A 20,498-nucleotide genomic window follows, 5' to 3' on the forward strand; every position below is an offset into this window, starting at 1 on the left:
GTAAATATCTTTTTGTTTTCTGATGGTCTTAGGCGACCCCTGTGAAAGGGTCGTTCGACCCCCAAAGGGGTCGCGACCCACAGGTTGAGAACCGCTGCCCTAAGGCAACAGGCCAGTCTGTGACTTCCACAGGGTGACATGGAAATCTGTGGCAGAGCCAGTAGGCATTACAGAAGGGGAAACCGAGGCTTAGAGAGCTTTGCTACTCCATGGCAACATGCCGGTCTGTAGCAGTGCAGTGACACGGGCACTGGTGGCCCAAGTCCTCCCGGGCCTGTGTTCCCCACTGTGCGACGATGTCAGCATCACCCTTTGCCGTTGTCAGAAAATGCCCACAGACATGGCCTCATAAAATGTGCCCCATAAATCGATGGTCCTCGTTTTGCAAAAGGGGAAAATGAGAACCACAGGAGTAAAGTGACTGGCCTGATGTTCCAGAAATAAGATGACGTTGCTTTAAGATTGTTATTGATTCATTCATTCCATGTCTACTTCCAAAAAAACAGATTTAAAGTTATTATTAAAAGCATGATGTCCTCAGGACTTTCCCGTGTTCTAACCATTGTAAACCTGCTCTCCCTGGCCTCTGGGCCTTTGCACGTGCTTTTTCTCTTGCCTGGAACAGCATTCCCTTCTCTTCTGATTCCTCCTTGGCCCTTGGGATTCTGTTTAGACATTACTTCCTCCAGGAAGCCTTCCTTGACATTCCCTCCTGAAGGCCACGAAATCCTGTGTCTGTATCAAAGGCCCTTCCTGTGTGTTTCCAGAGGACCTTGGATTTCCCATCAGAGAAGAGCCCTTTCCTCACCGTTTTCAGTTGCTTATTGTTCTTTCTTTCCTAAGTTACTTCTCATTCGGGCAGATCTATGTCTACCTTGTTCGCAGGTATAGCTTTAGCAGGTAGCATCTTCTTGACACAGAAAGTTCACGTGGTATTTTTTTTTTAATGATTAATTGAATCACTGGATGAAATAAAGACTATAGTTTGAGGAAAAGAAGAAATAATTTTATCAGAAGTTTAAGCTAAAAATAATTACCACAATTGAGCACCATATTTGGCTCTGAGCTTCCTGGCAGCCAAGGCAAAAATGGAAATATGATAAATTCTATAATTCTTATTGTTCCAGGAAAACAAGCTTTTTTTTTTCCCCCTCTAACTTTAAGTCCAAAAGGAAAACTGATCACATGTAAGTCACACTAACGATTTTAAAAGGCAGCATTTTCAACAACAGTTTACACAAGTGGTAGCGTCGCTAAAGTGGGATGATTAAGGTCTTCACACTGATTTGCAGCTGGGGGGTGGCGTTTCTTCAGGGAGCCAACGTGATATAGCCCATTCCCGAAGGCTGTGGCCTGCTGGGCTCACTGGACAGGTGGGCAGTGTGAAGCCAGCATTATAGTAACAGCTACCAGGGGCTGGGCTTCATTCTACGTGCTTTACAAAGATGCTCTCACTTAACCTTCACAAGAACCTGGTGAGGGTAGGTCCTGTTATTATTGTCCGTGTTTTATAGATGAGAAGATGTGGTCACATAGCTAGGAGCAGCAGAGCTGGGATGTAAACCCAGGCGGCCGGGCTCCAGGCCCTGGGCCACAAACCAGGGATGGGACTAGGGGGAGACGAGTAAGGGGCTCACCTTGGGTGCAAAATTCAAGGGGGTGCCCCAAACCTCAGTAATCAGCATAAGTAATATCTTCAAGTAATATCTGAAAAATAATAAAGTTAATCTAAGCACAATCCATGAGGAACAAAATACAAACATTGTTTAAAAGGCAGGACCTGCCCTTGCACTCGCCCGGCTCATCTCCTACCTGTCCTGACCTGGCGCCGCTCCAAACTCGCTTTCTGCTGCTTCCCCTGCAGCGCAGTTCCTTGGAGTCAGGAGTTTGGAATCACACGGAGCCCCCTGAAGCCCACTGGGCTGCTCACCAGCTGTGTGGCCTCGGGGCAGTTGCTCGGTTTTGAGCGCCCGTTTCCTCATATGGCAGAGGGCGGGCATTACAGTCCTCATGGAACAGGCCTGTGATCGCGCCAAACGGGATAATGAGCGTAAGACACTTGGACGGTAACAGAAGCTGCTGCCGCCACTGCTGTATCCTGAGCTTCCAGGACTCGGAGGTCAAGGGCCTGCTCCTTAGCGAGCACTGTGTCTGCTCCCATGGCCGCTCAGCTGGGGTGCTGCTCCCCCATCCCTGAGGGGTCTGGCTGGTGAGACCTGCACGAGGTCTACCTTGGGGCCACCTGGCAACCGCTGGGGTGCGCTGGAGGCAGCAGGCTCAGGGTCAGGCTGCTCCCTGGGCTGTGGCCCCCGAGGAGGTGAGAGGAGGGGGGTGTGGACCTGATGGGTGCTCATGGCTTTCTCCTCTTCCCAGTTCGAGGTGGGCCCCTACGGATGCATCCTGCTCACCCTGTCGGCCATCCTGTCGCGGTCCACGGAGCTGTGAGTATCTTCTTCCCTCAGCTCCGGGGGCGGTCTGTCTGTCTTGTTCACTGTGCCTCTCCAGAGCCCAGGGTGGTGCTTGGCGCACAGTGGGTGCTTTCTTAGGGAGCCTGGTTGGAAGGCTGCATGAAGGCTGGTGGAGGAGAGAGAGCAGTTACGTTCTGCAAACACGCGTGTTCAGTGCTGCCTTCTCTTTGGTCTCCCCATGTATGCCGGGGAGTGCGGGGGTGATCAGAGAGTTTACAGTCCCATGGGGTCCCAGTGGGACTGCAGCGTGCACATTTCAGCGCATATTTGCACTCCCTTGGGACGTATGCAGGGATGGACAGTTGAGTCTGAGACCTGGGAGGTGAACGAGGGTCCCTAAGAGCTCAGGGAAAGGGGAACTGGGCAGAGGCTAAGGCAGTCTGCAGGCTCTCAGGCTCGCATCTCGGGCCAGCGCTGAGGAGACAAGTGGGTGGGCAGCGTGGCCTTGGAGGCAGAGGGGGCCAGAGGCTGGGACCCTGACCGAGGCTTCCTCATCAGATGCGGCCTCTGGGCTGCCTGAGAGCTGGAGTTCCTCCATCTCGCTCGCTGCCTAGGAGCTTCCTAGCCCTCTTATCCACATTTGTCACTTGGGCATTATGTCACCAGGGAGAGAGCAGATTAATAGCACACCAATAGTTTCGTGAAGTACTATCGACTGCCCAATTCACTTTCAAACAGAGAGCAGGCCCTGGGGGTGTGGAGGTCTGGGGAAGTGCATTTCCACTTTGGGGGGTGCTTGGTGTGGGGGAAGATGTGGGGCTAACCCTAAACAGGTGGGCTCTGGGAAGTGTGGAGGCAGGAGTAGCCGTGCAGCGCCCAGGCTGGGGAGGCCCCGGCAGAAGGAGACACGTGCTCCCCTCGCCGGCGCCTGAGCTGGGCCCTGTTCACACCTCCGTGGCCCTCCGTGCCCTCCGTGCAGGTACAAGGAGGAGGGTGGGGGCTCGTGCCACCGGCGTACGGGCTGACCTTGTGAAGCACATGTGTGCGCACAGCACTTTCTACTGGCAGCTTCCTTCTAACCCTGCCACAGTGATTGATACGCTTCGTTCCTGGCCCGGCTCACGTGCGTGGAGACCATAAGCTGCACCGCTTTCTCCCCAGGCCTGGGTTTGCTAATCCCTGGGCTGACGGGGTTGTCGTGGCTGGGAGGGGGGCAGTGGGGGGTGTTTCTGGGTGTGGGTGAGATCCCTGAGCTCACTGAAGGGGAGCTGAGCTTTTAGAAGGGCCAGGCCTGGTGACACCTGGCTGTGTGATCCTCTCAGCCTCAGTTTCCCATCTCTGCGGGGGCCCCTTTGCTCTGGGGGCCTGGGCCCAGGCTCGCCAGCCTGGGAGCTGGGTACCCTGTATACACACATGCTCCTTCCTGTGGGGAGCGGCTCTGGCAGCTTTGTCTGGCTGGGCCCCATGTCCAGGCTGCTCCTCACGTCGTCAAGAGCTGGAAGAACGGGGTGCTTCTATTAATACCTCGTCCCTGCCCCACCCACCCAACCTGGGCCCCTGCCCAGGCCATGGCACCTGCGGGGCCTCTGCGTGGGGAAGGCTGCTTGCTGGACCTGCAGAGCATCATGCTAATGGGCCTGAAGTTACAACCCTGACAACCCCCTTCCTGTTCACTCCACACGCACGCGCACCCACGCAGACACACGTGTGATCCAGCTGCAGCCCCTTCCTCCCCTTGTTCCCGGGGCAGGGGACGGAGAGTGTGCCAGGGACAGTCCCTTCCCTCTCGCTGCCCCTGAGGACCTCCCTGGGTCCTGTAGGATGATGGCACTGAGGCCTCCCCAGGCAGCTTCCGCCAGCCTGGCCCCGGCCTTCCGGGAGGACTGGCCTCGAGACTTGCTTTCGCGCTGGACCCACAGGGCATGGGTCAGGTTTGTCCTGCCCCTGTGACCTCCCCTTCCTCTTTCCAAGAAGAGAACACAGAGGACAATCTCTTCAGCAGTAAGAACCGTAGCGACCATGTCTCTTGAGGGCTTCCTATGCTTCAGATCCTTTGTTGTCACATTTTGCACAGGAAGCTCCGTTAACCTCCACGACAACCCTGTTCGGTGGTCCTATTGTGATTGCTGTCACCGTCCCTGTCTTTCAGATGAAGCCAGGCTTCAGAAGGTGACTGGCTTGTCCCAAGGTCACACAGCTCACAGAGCCTGGCCCCAGACGGGGGCTCTTTGGGTTTGTTGTTTAAGGACGTGAACTTGGGAATGAAGTGGACGTGGTTGTAGGCGTGGCTTAATGCTCCTCTGAGCCCGAGTTTCTCACTCTGTGACGTGGGGGTGATAATTCCTGCCTCCCGAGACTCAATGTATGGGCCCGGCTCCGGGCGCGTAGCGAGCCGTGGACCTGGTGCTGCTGGTCTGATCCTATCCCCACTGTGCCCAGGTGCCTCTTGCGTTCCAGCCTGTCATTTCTTGCCCTCAGCCTTGGCTTGGTGCCTCATGGTGGAGACGTGGCCACGGGGATGTCCGGCAATTGGTGACGGGTCCACCTGCGGCTGTGCTCACCCTCGGCAGGCACTCCCTGAGTGGCCCTGGGGCTCCCTGGGCACTGTGTGCTGTTGCTCAGATGGGCAGGAGAAGGGCATTGAGAAGGCCCTCCCTGCCCTGGGAGTGTGCCTCCCAGAGGTGTGCTAGAGAAGACGCTCAATTCTCTCTTATGTGTTCAAGAAAACCTTTAGTTAGTTTGCCTGAGGGCACCAGGTGGGGACTAGAGCAGGCCTTGGGCCACCTGGACTACCTCTGGGGGCTTCTCCAGACCTACTTGCCCTCTGACCCAGGCAGTCTCAGGATGGCCGCCTGACCACTCCACGCTCCCACAGGGCTACCGGGGACATGAGCATCGGAGTGGGGCTGACCTGTCTGTCCTCCCCGTGGTCCTGGGGGCTTCCTGCAGGGGGTGGCAGCCATGAGGAAAGACAGGACTGAGAATGAAGACAGGACTAGCCTGAGCAGTCATGATGCTGCCCAGATCCTGTGAGAGGATCATGCTGAAATTATTTAAAATAACACGTTCGCATTCCTGGCATTTCTGAGGGCTCCTCTGAAGAAGCTTTTCTCGCCTTGGGGAGTTGAGCTCCTGGAATGGTCCACGCCCCTCACATGTCTGTCGGTCGTGTTGTATGCCCCACGGTGCTTCCCGGCTCCCCGCGGCCTCTGGCCTCGGTCGCGGGAGGGATGCCAGGCCTGGCTCAAGCTTTGCTGTGATCTGCTCTGCGACTGTGAAAACCCACCTCATCCTGGCCTGCCGCAGGGGGTTACCTACTTGTGAAGGCCTTTCTTTATGGACATTTGGATACCCGGGGGGAAATGTCGCCCAGCACAAGCATCACTTATCAGACTGAGCTGAGAAGTTTGTCCAGGGCAGCCCAGTGGGTGACAAGTCACGTGAAGGGCCCTATACTGGCTACAATGTAACTTCAGGACACCTGGGTCCCCATCTCCACTCTGCTGCCCACGAGCTGTGTGGCTAACCTGACCTTTGCCTTAGCTGTTTTATCTCTAACAGGAAGCGGGTGGCACGAATGCCTCTTACTCTCTTTGTAGTGAGAAGAAACAGGATTTCCCCCCCCTAAGAAACCGTCTGCTGAAGCTCACTGAATAGAGCAGATGAAGCAGAACTGCTGTGAGGGGAGCAGAGGGGGTGGGGGGGGCGGAGTGGCCTCATAGCCAGCGGGGTCTTTGAGTCCCCTCCAGGGAGAGGCCCTGCTCTGCAAACAGCTCGAAAACCGCAGGACCAGGCAGATGACCGCCGAGGGCCTGTCTGCTCTGGGTTCAGATCCAGCGTTGCCAAACCTTGGGGGCCATGTCAGGGTGACCTGGTACTACTTTGGGCAGTGGACAGCATGTCCTGGTCACCCAAAGAGAGGGCAGAGTGTCTCAAATCACATGCTGTTTAGCCAGGGAGAAGTGGAGTTGGGGGCTGGGAAACCCACCCAGTTCTTTACAGTGTGCGTGTATATTTGTGGTGGGGTGTGTGTGTGGGTGAGGCTGTGGGGCTGGGTGTGAAGTGATGTGGGTGTCAGTGGTTGTGTCTGAGATTGTGGGAAGGGTGACTTGATTGCGTGTATGTGAGTGTGTCTGAGTGTCTACATGTGAGAGCGTGTATGTGTGCGTGCATGTGTATGTATGTGAGAGTGTGTATATGTGTGTGTGAGTGTGCGCATGTGTGTGTGCGTGCGTGTGTGTGTGTGTGAGAGAGAGTGTGTGTGCGTGTGTGTGTGTGTGTGTGTGTGTGTGAGAGAGAGTGTGTGTGCGTGTGTGTGTGTGTGTGTGTGTGTGTGTGAGAGAGAGAGAGAGAGAGAGAGAGAGAGAGAGAGACTGAAGGCATGGCCACCCCTCCCTCCTAACAAGGCTTTCAGACTCATGTCTGAGGCCCAGAGGTGGCCCTTGCACCAAAGTCAGCACCCCCTGTCCGTTAGCTGTCCCCATCCCCGGGTGGAGCCATGAGATGCAAACGCAAGAGTGCAGCCAGCCTGGCCACTTCACCTCCCGAGGCCGAAGGAACAGTAGCAAAGCTGGCCTTTGAGTATTGTTTACCCCGGGCCAACTGCAAAGCCCTGTGAAGGTTCTGTTTTTTCAGGCCATCTACTTTCTTTCCTCAGATCTTGAGTTGCTTACCGTAAATCTCATAGAGGGTTGCATGGTCTCCTAGTTCCATTGCTTTCCAAACCACATGGCCTGGAATTTCTCCAGCACGCTCTCACAAGCCCCAAGGATGCTTAGGCCCCGGGTAAAGGTCAGCTCTGAGCCAGGCCTCCCAGTGCCAGGTGCTCCGGCCCCTCAGGGAGTCAGTGGTCACTGGCATCAGGGAGGGCTCGGGCGATGCCCGCTGGGTGGCTGAGGCCTGGAGGTGGGGGAGAAGGCTTGTGAAGAAAACCTTTTTACGCAGTAGACCCTTGGCATTCATTACCATGGCAACTTTGGCTGCCCAAAGGCACACTTGAAAGCCCCAAATAAGCGGTAGTTTGTCATTTGCTGAAGTAATTTTTGGACAGCACAAACCAGGCACACGCGCCATGGTGGCTCTGTTGCTCTCTCGTTCTGTCCAACAGAGTAATAACAACAACAACACAGTTTATTTCTCTTTGTGGAAATAGCCCTGAAATGAAAGCCAACCATGAGTGTTGGTAATACAAGTGACAGAAACTCAATTCTTAGCCAGCGTCAGCAGGAAACCATGCTATTAATTCATATCAGAAGCCCGGGGCTTTAGGACAGGCTGGTTCCAGGAACCCAGACTATATCTTTGGGACTTGGTGTCCCTCCTTCTATCTCATTAACCCTTTCCTCCGTCTCAGCTGTGTTCTCAGAGGGCCTTCCTTCATGGGGTGCTCCGGTGAGCCCAGTAGAGAGGGGGCCCTTTCTCCAGCACCCCTCAGCCGGCTGGGAGCCGTGCTCCCATTCCTGACGCCTCATGAGGCCAGGCCCGCGTCACAGCCATCGTGGGGCGTGAGAACACAGGGCCTGCCCCAGAAAACAGTCAAAACCCGCAGAGACGTACCAGACTGGCTGGGAAAGAGTTGGGCCATCCAGCTGGGAATGAGAAGTTTGGGCTGTATCAAGGAACAGGAGAGTAGATGTGAGTTTGGGGGTGGGTCAGGCCTGGGCCTCGGTGGAGTGCCCCACAGACGCAGGAATGAAGAAAAGCGACGACCAAGCTCCTAGTTGCAGCAGCTCGCCGAGCCGGAGACGGCCTCGGGGAAGCCGGGTGGGCCCGTGTTCGCAGTGTAAGGGTTTGAGCTGGGGCTGCTCTTGTGGAAAATCCCAGGTTCTCTGTGCTCCCACGGGGCTGTCCTGACGAGGGGGGATAGATAGGATGTGCATCAGCTTTCTCCTCCGCCCTCGGTCACACCCGTCTGAACTCTTCCGGCCCAGAGTAGCGAGGCGCACACAGGACCGCGCGGACCCGGCACCCCGGTTACACAGACTAGCAGCTGCTTTGCGGCCCTGAACGAAAGCCTTGGACGCTGTCACCTGGGTCACATGTAACATGAGAGACTAGACAGGATGGTGAAGGGCCCTTCTTACCCTACATGCCAAGATCTTTTGACTGTAACTGGGAAATGCGAGGGGACTCAACTCCAAGTCAACTTTTAACTTTGATTCAGATTAGGGTGGAGGCCACGCTACCGATCACCTTCAGTAAACGTGTCTGAAGAGACCCAGGTGGTGGGGGAGAGACAGACACAAACTGTGCCTTTGTGAAAAGCAGACGCCCCACCTCTCCCCACTCCCTTGTTCTGGCCCCCCGTACTCTGTCTGCTCCCTTCCCTGGCAGCCCCCGGCCCCCATGCAGTGACTATAGCTCCGTTCTGTAGATCTCTGGCAGGCTCCTTCTGGGGGCCCCATGGTCCCCTCACTCCGTGGAAGGCAGGGGTAGGAGGCCCAGCTTCAGCCGGAGGTGGAGGAGCGTGGGGCCCTCACTGCCACCCTGAGCTTCTGGAGCTTGTGACAACCCCAGGGGCCGGCCCACAGGCCTAGGGCTATTACCCCGTTTTATAGACGTGGGGACCAAGGCTCCGAGGAGTTAAGGACAGGTTGGCAGCCCAGCTGGCACCTTCACCGAAGTCTCCTTGCTCCCAGTCTCAGACCCTGTCCTTTCTGGGCTGGGGGAGGTGTGACAGGTGCTCTTCAGCTGTGTCTGAGAGGAAGTGGGCAACAGGACCAGGCCCACACCGGACGGGACGCGTGTCCCACTGCTTCACCCTCCATGTAATCTCAGCCAGCATGGTCTGGGCCAACAGCAGCCCGGTCCCAGGCTGGTGAGATGGCAAGTCACGACCAGTGAGTGCCAGCTGGGGCGGCGGAGGGCAGTAGGTCTGCCCATAGACACTGAGCCTGAGGGCTGCACGGGGCGCCCACCGCCCACGACCGGCAAGGGTGACCAAGCCTGGGCCACACCAGGGTTAGTGGCAGAGCTGGGGAGAGCCTGCTGACCCTCATTGCATCCAGCACTCCCACCTGCTTACCCCGGGGCTATACCTCCTTGTTCCACAAAGGGCTTTGGTACCCAGAAAAAGGACAGGCCTCGGGAGCAGGGAGAGGCAGTTAACCTTCTAGAAGAATCTTCTGTTCCGGGCCGGCCTCCGCTGCTTGAGCAGGAAGCTTGCTTCCGCCTGCCTGTGCGCACCTCCTGGGACCCAGCCTCTGGAGGCCGTTCCCCCGTGGCATCCTTACAGCTTCGCCCAGGATGGGAGTGGGCAGGCTGATGGGATTGGGAGCCTTTCTGTGCGCCTGCAGGGTTAGAGCCCAGTTCTGGGCACCAAGGGGCCAGACGGGCACAACATAACCTTGCCCTCAAAGTCCCTGCTGCCTGGAGGGGCAAGGCAGGTCCAGGAAAAGCAGTTGGTGGGTGCTTCTAGGGAGGGGACTTCTAAGGAGAGATGGGGCACATCTGCCCTGAGGCGAGGGAGGTGTCTGTTTGTGGAGGAGCGGCATTTAGCAGGGCCCTGAGGGATCTGTGGGAAGGGCTTTGGCAGGCAGCGGGAGCAAAGCAGGCACAGGCCAGTGTGTGGGGAGGGGGGTTCAGGGAGCAGTTGCACAAGGTCCGGTTGGGGAGGTGGGTGCCAGCACGTGGGGAAAGGGCTGGGTGGGTGGTGAGGCGGAAGGTCTCGGGCATCTCTGCCTTCTCGTCCCTCCTCCGGGCAGGTCCTCCTGTCTCCTTCGTGCAGCTTGCCTGCCTGCTGGACCCCATCTAGCCCCTTCCTCTCCAGACCCCTGCCTGAGAATAGAAGTGACAGCCATTCCCTCCAGCTTGTGGAGCTGTCTGCAGTTTGCAAGGCCTTTCTGTGGCCTCGGCGCTTACTGCAACAATGCTTCAAGGTGTTTATTGTTGTCCCCATCCGGATGACATACTCAAGGCCCAGAGATGGAAAGCAATTTGCTGAAGGTCACACAGTGCAGGTGGCGGAGGGGGCCTGACATCCAGGTGTTCTGACTTACTCCCCACTTCCTCTTGGCCTTCCTGGGAAAACAGTCAATATCCGCTCTCCCCAAGTCCTTTTCAGATACTCGTGGCTGCATTTTGACCGCTCTCTGTTTGTTCTGGGTTCTTGGCCGTGATATGAACGGTTGGGGTTGCAGGAATCGTGACCTCTCATTGTTTTTTTTGGTTGTTGTTATTATTGCTGTTATCGTAGGAAAAAGGAAGTGATATTTACCAAATGTCAAGTGCTTTATATAAGGCACCTCACTCGGTTCCCACAGCAATCTGTAATAGGAGACATCATCAGACCCATATTGCAAGTGGGGAAACTGAGGCTCAGAGAGGAGAATGACTGGTAGGTGGACGCAGCTGGACTTGAATCCAAGGCTTCCTGACTTCCGAGCCCAGGTTCTCTTCGTTATTCCATCGCTGCCCTTTGCACTATTGATGTTGTCCTCAAAAGTGAAGAGTCCTCCCACCAAACGAAGGAGTGCCGTTGCTGGAGGTTGCTGCAGGGTGGGGAAGTGCAGTGGACAGTGCAGGCTCTGGGGGTGGCTGAGCTGGGAGGGGCAGGCAGGAGCTGTCCAAGGAGTGTGGTGGTGCCCCCAGGACCTGGCACCCTAGAACTCAGGTGAACGGGAGGGGGCTTTTGGAGTCCCCCTAGGCTAATTACTCCCTGTTTAGGGCAGGGTGTTTTCAATATCCCAGTCATGGGCCAGGTGCACGCGCTCGCATCCCAGAAGGTCCCAGGAGACCCCCTGCTCCAGTCCTCTTGTTTTATAAACGAGGACACGGGGACTGGGAGAGAGAGAGGCAAGGGCTGGCCTGAGGCCACTCAGCCAGGCCAAGGTCGAGCTGGTCACTGACCCGCCCCATGGACATTGATTTTAGAGGCATGACTGTGACCACAGACTGGAGCCATGTCTCTAGGCCATTTGGACATATTTTCCTTCCTATTTAGAAACTTCGGTACAAAATGCCCAGACTCATGGTTCAAACAAATTGCTCAGATTCATTCATTCATTCATGTTCAGCTACGTGTGGGGTAGGCGTTAGGATGAAGGGACAAGCTGCACCCAGCCAGCGAGGGTGGGGACCAGGAATGGGGCCTCGTTCCTGCTTGACTGTCACATGTTTTAGGCCACAGTAGACACTATGTGGCACGGATGCTGGGGACACAGTCCTGGCCACTGACTCTCTATAACCACAAAGCCAAAAGTCCCTTCTCCTTTCTGGGCCTCAGTTTCCCCATCTGTAACACAGCGATGGCATTTCTTGCCCTCCTGGCCTCACAGGCTTTAGGGGGATGGATGGTTATCTGAAAGGATGTGAGACTGCAGATCCAAGGCTCAGGCACTGTAAGCTGCTCAGTGGCACAACCTCTGCCCCCCCCCCGAGACACGTGGTGGAGGGCAGAGAGGCAGCAGAGCGCGAGGCCCGGTTTCTGGCACCGAGTCTGGGCTGGCACCTGTCACTGGGCCAGTTATGTCCTTTCTCTGGTCATCGTTTGCCCATCTGCGAAATGCTGTCCGCCCTGACACCCTCTTCGTTCTGTTTCTGAGTCAGCAGTGTCTCCGGGACATCCTGTGGGGGCAGGGCTGGGAGAAGCAGTCCTCGCTGGCATCCTGGGCAGAGCGCCCTCTGTCAGTGGGTGAACTGGGCATTCCGGAGGTCAGGCTGCCACCCAGGGCCTTCGGTCTAGGTTCTGGCCCTTCGCTCCCAGCATGCCGAGGAGGTGCCGCAGGGCAGCCAGGGCCTAGCCCCTCCTTGTGAGTTTCCACACCTGGGCAGTCCACTCAGGCTCCCCTCACGCGTGCTTCTTGGAATCCCAAATCCCAGCAAGCTCCTGAAGGGGTCCAAGTGGAGGACAGCCTCAGGGAGCAGCCTTCATCAGGCCATGGCCCCTCCTGGCTCCTGTTACCCAGCCTGGTGCCTGGGTCCTCAGACTGTGCAGAATTATCCTGGGGCCCAGCGCTGCCCAGCCCTCGGGGGGACTGGAAGGACAACTGGCTCGTTAGAGTGACATGGCTGTCAGTCTCAGGTAAGGGCCTGTCACAGCTTGTGGCTCAGAAGCCCAGAAAGTAGGAACTTCAGAGCCCAGGCAAGCCCTCCACTGATTCCGCCCCTGCTCCCAGGATACGGCATGACCTTGGCGACCTAGGGGCTCCCCAGAGGGGCCGCAGGGGCTGGTGGGGGGGAGAAGGATGGGTCCAGCCTCGGCACGGCCCTCAGCCAGAGCAGCTCTGCCTTTATGCCTCATACACGGGCTTCTGCCTGTGAGATTTCATTTGAAGAACGGTGTAGGGGGCCACTTGTACTGCTTTTCCAGGGCTGCCGTAATGAAGCACCACAGTCTGGGTGTCTTGAGCAACGGAAACTGATGGTCTCAATTCTGGAACCTGGAAGTCCAAGATCTAGGTGTTGGCAGAGCTGGTTTCCTCTGAGGCCTCTGTCCTTGTCCTGTAGATGGCCCTCTTCTCGCTGTGTCCTCACATGGCCTTGCCTCTCTGCACACATTCCTGGTGTCCCTCTGTGTGTCTAAATTGCCTCTTTTTGAAAGGACACCAGTCAGGTTGAATTAGGTCCCATCCTAATGGGCTTACTTAACTCAATCACCCCTTTCCAGGTCCTGGGAGCTAGGGCTTCCACTAATGAGTTCTGGGGGGACATGATTCAGCTTCATAACCCCACTCGCCTCGTGAAAGCCCCTCAGAAGGGGAGACTGAGGCCCAGAGCAGCAAGGGTCGCAGCCACACAGCAAGCTGGGGCCAGAACTTGGGCTTGGCGCCGGGCCTGCCGTGTGAACTGCCTCCTCTCTCGGCAGAGCCCAGGCTGTTGGTCCTTCGCTCAAGGACTCCTGACACTCAGCTCTCCAGGGAATTCCCCGAGAGGGAGGTCTGGGCAGCTAGATTTGCCAAAGTTGTAAATCTCTTAAGCCATAAGCCTCTCCTTGGCGTCTCCCGAACGCCCTAACGTGAAATACAGATGTTCCTCTCTTTTAAGATCTGAGCCCACTTCTGAGTTTCCCATCGTGTTTGCACCTAAGGATGCAATTACCATTTCCTCCCATTGTCCATTCTGCCTGTCCCTCTGCTCTCAGCTGACGCAGGCTCTCAAACCCGCTGGGTGAACACGAGGCTGTGAGATTATGGAGATCAGACTGCTTCTGAAAGCTTTGGCCGGCTCCGAGCCAGCGATGCTTATCAGCCCACCCTGGGCTCCTCTGAGGTTATTTTCTTCACTTCAGAAGATGGCTGCGTGTGCTGGAGAGCGTTTCCATCAATTCTTCTGCCTGAGCTCGTGCAGGCCGGTTGCGGCCCTTGGCCATTTGTCCCGTAGCCGACTCCTTCCCAGGCCCGCTGGGCTGTCTCTGATGGGCGACCCTCCAAGGCCCTTCTTGAGGCAACCTACCCCTCCCCACCCCCACCCCCGCTTCCCTGGTTCTCGGCGGGGCCCCACAGTGCCCACCCCAGCCCGTCTTGTCATGTGGTCCACAAGCCATCCCCATTTGGCCATGGTTATTAAAAACCACAAGAAAGCATGTCTCCTGCAGAGGTCATGGGGCTTGAGTTTCTAAACTCGTGTTGGGAAGGTTACAGGGACCAGGGTGTGTGTTTTAGGTTTGTGGACTTAATGGCAGATCTTAGATTCAAAGTACAAAATTGAGACCAGGTTTCTCTTCCCTTCCACTAAGAGGAAAAACAAACGTGATTGCTGAGCCCTTCCTGCCTCTGGGCCGCCTCTCCGTGCTCTCCGTGGGGTGGGGGTGATGGAGGCAGAGACCAGGGACACAGGTCTGGGTGGGCGATGTGCCCCAAGGGCTGTCACGTCACCCACCCTGCTGTCACCTCCCTGAGCCCTTTTCCACATCTATAAAATGTAGTAGTCTGACTTTCCTGGGGGGGCTGGAGGGCTGACCCTGCCGTCCTCTGAGTGTATTCAGTAAACGGTCGCTCCTTTCCTGTTTGTCCGTCCACGGCTCTGTTCCACAATAATGCTTCGTCTCCCGAGGGATTGACTTCGGGTCGGTGAGAGGAATCAAGTCCCGGTGGTGGGCTCTCTAGATTGGACTCTCTGTGTCGGAGGGTTTTGAGATTCAGGGGTGTGGTTTTGCCTCCTGGTGCTTACCTCACATGTGACAGGGCGACTGCGGACATGACACCCTGAATCACACTGGCCCCCAGCCCCAGAAGCCCATTCCTTTTGGTTTGAGGATTTCTTTTGGCAAAGGGGCTTTCCACGTGTGCCGTTTAGGGGGCCCCGTTCTGAGGGTGGAGCCAGCATGGTCACCTGCGGGTGGGGAGATCACAGCCTCCAGACACTGTCAGGCCCCCTGCCTGCTCCATCACCCGCGAACCGAGCCCGCTGGGCAAATCAGTCCTTCTTCCAGCCTGGATTTTCTCTCAGTGTTTAGGAATAGTGTGTGTACAGGGTCTGGCACAAGGTCTGTGCCCAGGCGGTGACAGCTATTACTTTAGACCATTCGTCTCATTTAACAGACTCACAGGCTGAGGCCCAGAGAGATGTCAGAGGATGTTCCAGGCCCCCCCGTTAGTGACAGCTGGGATGGGAATGCAAGGTGTTGGATTCTAAACCCAGGGACCTTTCTGCCGCATCGGCAGAGGGCTTGGTGAGGCTAGAGAGTGGAGGCTGTCACCTAGAACGAGGGTGACTCAAAGAGACCCGGGCTCCCGCCCCAAGCAAGGGCACAGAGCGGAGGTCCCTTAGGTTTCTGCCACAGCGCATTTCTGGGCCTCAGCTGGGCATGAGGGAGCCCCTGGTCACCCGTTGAGGTTTGCTCGGCCATCTCAGTCAGGCAGAGACGTGCTAACACTGCTTTCTCCATGTTTTCCAGCGTCCGCCAGGACTTCGACGTCCCCACCAGCCACCTGATTGGAGCACACGGCTATTGCACGCAGGTCAGGGGGATGCAGTGCAGGGGGGTGCCGGGGTAGCCAGGTGCTCCTTTCCCTTCCTCTTCCCCTCTTCTTCTGCCATGCCAACCCTCTGCAAGTAGCTTTCGTGTGGTGGCCTGTGCTGGGCTTCACCTTCATGGAGACTTAGGAAGGGAGCTCAACGTAGCTTCCGTTTCTGGAGGGCTGGCTGTGCCTGACCTGTGTGCTTGGTGCCGCACGGGGTGCAAAAGAGGCTGACGGCAGACCCAGGCACTACGTAGCCCAGAGCCCTGGGCACAGGCTGGGGCCCCAGGGCCAGCTGGGGAGATGACGGTCATGGCTCCCTTAACGTTTACACAGGGCAGTGTCTTTACAACAACCCTTCCCTCTGCATCTTCACAAAGGAGACTTGAAGGGGCTTCGTGGGGGGCAGAGGGGACCCTTAGCACAATTACTTGCCATAGATCCTCTCAGTCACCTGGTGACACCAAGGAAAGGATCTTTTCAAGATCCTATCAGTGAGCATCAGGACTGGGAGCCAAATGCTACACCTGGCTTCTGTCTGAGCCTTTCTCTACATGACAAGGCCTCTCACAGTGGCCACTGGGCCACAGTTAAATCTGACCCTCAGTGCACACAGGGCGACATGTAGCACAGACGGGCTAGGCAGAGCTGCTTAGTCTGCTGGGCCAGCTGAAAACCCAGTTGTCCTAAGGATCCTGGCTCACTGTGCCAGCCCTGAAAACGTACTTGGGCACCATGCAGGGGCCAGCTCAGGGCCTGCAGTTTGGGCAGGACCCAAGGGACTATGGGGTGGCTGCTGCCCACCTTCCTAGAAGAAGGACTCAGGCCTCTCTGGCCACCTGGGGGGTCCAGCTTCCTGTCTGGGGGCCTGCCTTCCCTGTGGGAGCTGCTCAGGGCCGGGCATTTAGGAGGGGTGCAGTGGGTGCCAGACCAGAGTCTTGGCCTGGGTTCTGAGCCGTGTTGGCTGTTTCATCTGCGGAATGAGTGGGGGTGATTTTTTTTCTCCCCCGAGACTCGGTTCCCTCATTTGTAAAGTGAGGCATTTGGATTAGAACAGAGCTTCTTAAACTTTGACATGTGCACGAACTCCCCTGGGTCTTGTTGACGAGCAGGCTCAGGTTCAGTGGGTCCAGGTTGGGGCCTGAGATTCTGGATTTCTAACAGGCTCCCAGGGAGGGTCATGTCGCTGGTCCATGAATCACACTTTGAATGGCAAGGGACTAGATGACCACCAAGCTTCGCTACTGTGCGACTGTGAGCTTAGGGGCGAGGAGCAGCCTGTTGCCCCTTCTCCCCCATTTTGAGAGTTTGCGGCACACCCCAGGTGGGGAGCGGCAGCCTTCCTAGTCCCTTAGAAAACCGGATGGGAAAACTCGAACCTGTCTGAAAAAGGCCAGGCCTCTCTAGCAGCTGCTGCCCCTGAAGTGCAGTGTCTCAGAGCAGCCATTTCCTCCAAATTCTTTCCCATTTCCTCTGCGAGGACACAATGAGGCCCCCTCGATATCTCCTTTCAAGCAGGGTCCCTCTGCGGCCATCAGAGGAGGCCTGTTTTACTGTCACTGGGGCAGGGGTCTTGGTGCTGACAGAGGGACTTATTAACCCGGCATCGCTCTCACAATTCAGGGGAAAACACTTCTGTGAACTGTGCTCTCCAGAGAAAGGGCCGCGAAGGGCGTTTCCACAACCGGTGGGGCAGATTCCTGCCTGCCGGCCCCCACTTGTGCGCCGGCCCGGGCAGGAGGCGGGTTAGAGAGTGAGGTGCGCCTGCCCAGGCTCTGCTTCTGGGCGAATCCTTCCTCAGTGGGCAGCGGGCACTGAGCAGCCACCCTTCATCTTGAACCTTTGGGCAGCCGGGTGGTACATTGATGGTAACAAGTGAGCGGAGAGGGAAGGGACTCCGGACAGAGAGCCAGAACACGTGGGTGGAAGTCCAGCTCTGTCACTTACCAGCTGTGCAGCTTATGAGCCTCAGTTTCCCCATTTCTAACAGGAGGTTGGACCCCTAGATGCTCTGCATAGGAAGGGCCCTTCCAGTCACCCCAGGGCAGCGTCTCCTGGTTTTGGGGTCAGCAGGCTTGTGGGCCCGTCGGGTGTAGGGCAGAAGCCACATGGCCATTGAATGTCTGATGCCATGCAGCCAACGAGGGCAGAGACAGAGCTGGAACCCAGACCGGGGCTTCTCTGCTGCTGTTATCCTCTCCCTACCCTTCCCCTTGGAAGACCCCCACCACCACCCGTGAAATCTGAATGAGACCTGAGATGGAGCCGTGGGCATGGCACCATTGTCAGCTTCCTGGTGTTGCTAATGTTCTGGTTATATAAGATGTTGTCATTGGGGGAAGCCGGGTGAAGGGTACACAGGAACTCTCTGTGCTATTTTTATAAATTCTTTTGAGTCTAAAATTATTTCAAAATAAAAAAGGTTATTAAAAAATTACCCTCTTTCAAGACCCACCCAAATGTCACTTGTCCACCAAGCAGCTCTGACGAGTCACGTGGTCCCATGTCCGCCTGGGCCCCAGAGTGCTCTGTGCACACAGTTTTCGAGCCCCAGTCACATCCTGTATTGTGGGGGCGCACACCTGGTGCCCCACTGTAGACCCCGGTGCCCAAGGCCAGGAGCCCCTGTTTCCCTCCGGCAGGACCACGCACCCCCACCTCCCCCCAAGGCCTTAGGACAGGGTCCTGTGCAGTGTTGGTGCTTGAGAAACGCTCTCGGAATAAAGCTTGATGAGTGTCTAGAGTCGCTCTGATGAGAAGAGCTGGCAGCCTCCCCTGAGGGCCTGTGGGAACACAAGTCACAAGCCCCTGTGACTTCAGCCTCTCTCCCTCCTCGCTCTCCTTCCTTCTCCACCCTTTTCTTCTTGCTCCAGATCTCCCCTTGAGAAGCCTTCCCCCTTTCTCTCATCAACAGGAACTTGTCAACCTGCTCCTGACCGGGAGAGCCGTGTCGAATGTTTTCAATGACGTAGTGGAGCTGGATTCTGGGAACGGGGACGTCACGCTCCTCAAAGGCATCGCTGGCCGCAGCGACATTGGCTTCCTGTCTCTCTTCGAGCATTACAACGTGTGCCAGGTACCGGAGGCACAGGTCTCTGGACACTGAGGGGCCCGGTTCCCCGGCACGGGTGAAAAGGAGGGCGGGGGAGGGAGAGCTTGCCCCTGGTTCCCAGAGCAGGTGGGAACTGAGCTCTCCCTCACAGAGGGTTTGGAAGAGGTGCGGCTTCCCTGGCATCGGCACTTCGGGCACGAAATTCACTCCCAGAGCCAGCTGATACCAGGTTGTTTGAAAGGGACTCTGAGGGGTTTATAGTGTGATTGTGGGCCGGAGTGGCTGCCACTGTCCTGTACGTATGGGTGGGTGGTGGGGGTTCTGCTCCAGGGACAGGGGACCTGTCATTTCCTAGGGCAGCTGCAACAATGCACCACCAACTGGGTAGCTTAAAACAACAAATTTATGGTCTGACAGCTCTGGAGCACAAGCGCTCATAGCAGAAGTCCAAAATCAATGTGTCGCTGGGGCACTGCTCCCTCTGAAACCCGCAGGGAGAATCCCCCCTCGTCTCTTCTAGCTTTTGGTGGTTTTCAGCCACCCTGGGGGTTCCTCGGCTGCTTGATGCACTGCCCCAGCCTCCGCCTCCGTTGTCCTGTGGTCGGTCGTGCTCTCCCTGTGCGTCTTCTCCTTTTCTTACAAAGGCGTGAGCCATGTTGGTTTCGGGGCTCCATTACCTCATCTTAACTACATCTGCAACCACTCTATTTCCAAATAAGGTCACATTCGAAGGGCCTGGTGGCTAGGACTGCAACATAATTTTTGGGGGGGACACAGTTCTACCCATACCAGGCGTTACTCAGCCTGTTGGCTGGTGTATCGGTCCCTCCACCTCCTCTCAACTGCAGCCAGGGTCTCAGTAAGGGCCGGACGCCCAGGTGAAGCTAGACAGGGGATAACGTGACTGTATGCTGGGCAGCGTGAGCAGGGGAGCACGTTCCTGTCCCAGCCTGCCGCTGAACCTCCTCTGAGCCTCCATTTTCACGAGAAGACATTGTTCTGTGGTTGATTATGTGAAAAGGGTTGTCCTGAGGGTGTAACAGGAGCTCTGCAAAGATTCTCGGAAGGTCTGGACGAGGCCTCAATCACTGTGTATCCCCAGACCAGGGCTGCAGAGACTGACGCAAGGGACACTCCGAAAGTGCTAGTTGAATGGATTTGCAGAGTGGGTGGAGACCCGCATTTTAAGGTGGCGCTCACTTTCATCACATCCCTCCTGCATGTTCCACATGTTCAGGTGTGCTGTCCCATTGCTCACAGGCCACATCCTCAGGTCCCCTTTCTGGATGACACGCCCACCCCCACAGACAGGAAGCAGACTTCGTGGGTTCCAGAGACCTGGGTAGAAAAGAATGATAGTGGCTCCTTCCCAGATGTGCTGGTATTCAGAGGGAGCCCAGGAATGTGGCCACGTGGCCTGTGAGAAGCACCAGGGCCCCCGAGCATCAGACCCTGGGTGGGCTCTGAAAGCACGCAGGCCGAAATTCCACAGGCCGAGAGGGTAACCTTGGCTGGACTCATGAAATCCCCAGGCTTACCATGATCCCTGGTTTCATTCTTGCGTTAAGGGTGTTGGTCAAAAAGTAAACGATTTTCCTCTGGTCTGTGGAGGGTAATTGATGGGAACATCAGTTGGGGGTCATCCTTCCCTTGGATTAAGATGCTGACTGAAGAAATTCAGGCCCTGCAAAGATCCAAATCCTTGAATCCACGTCGACTTCCTCTGCTGTTGTGTGCTTGGCTGAAGACTGGGAGTCTTATCTCCTACAGCAAGAGGATGTGTGCTCCTCTGCCTTGGGACGGTGGGACCGTCGTCACCTATCCGTGACCCCCCTGGGCTGGTCTTACCCACCTCACTCCCACCATCCCAGAGCTCAGCAGTGAGGGTTGGACTGTATTGCAGGCTGCAGCTGGAAGGCCCCTCCTGGCTCGTGGTAGTCATGGTGATGGGGGACTGACAGACCAGGGAAGGACAGCATGAGACTGGGAGTTTAACTTCATTGCTTCTCCCATAACCTGCAGGGGGTGTTCAATGCTGCCTTCAGGAAGGGACCTAGGCCAAAGACCGAGCTGCAAGCTCCATTGTCCTCTGCTTCCCCTGGACCCACAAATGGCACATCTACCTAGTTACTCAAACAA

General features: G+C 56.5%; 1 protein-coding gene across 1 annotated transcript in view; it reads left to right on the forward strand.

Moving 5' to 3' along the window:
* The window catches only part of MINDY4 (MINDY lysine 48 deubiquitinase 4), a 129,444-nt gene that overhangs the window by 93,052 nt on the left and 15,894 nt on the right, over positions 1–20,498 (forward strand). The window contains exons 11-13 of the mRNA XM_019639880.1: positions 2,374–2,441; positions 15,244–15,307; positions 18,222–18,383. Of these exons, the coding sequence (XP_019495425.1) occupies positions 2,374–2,441; positions 15,244–15,307; positions 18,222–18,383 (294 nt within the window). The remainder of the gene's footprint in view (positions 1–2,373; positions 2,442–15,243; positions 15,308–18,221; positions 18,384–20,498) is intronic.

Source organism: Hipposideros armiger, unplaced genomic scaffold (assembly GCF_001890085.2).
Source record: "Hipposideros armiger isolate ML-2016 unplaced genomic scaffold, ASM189008v1 scaffold_47, whole genome shotgun sequence".
NCBI classification, from domain to species: domain Eukaryota; kingdom Metazoa; phylum Chordata; class Mammalia; order Chiroptera; family Hipposideridae; genus Hipposideros; species Hipposideros armiger.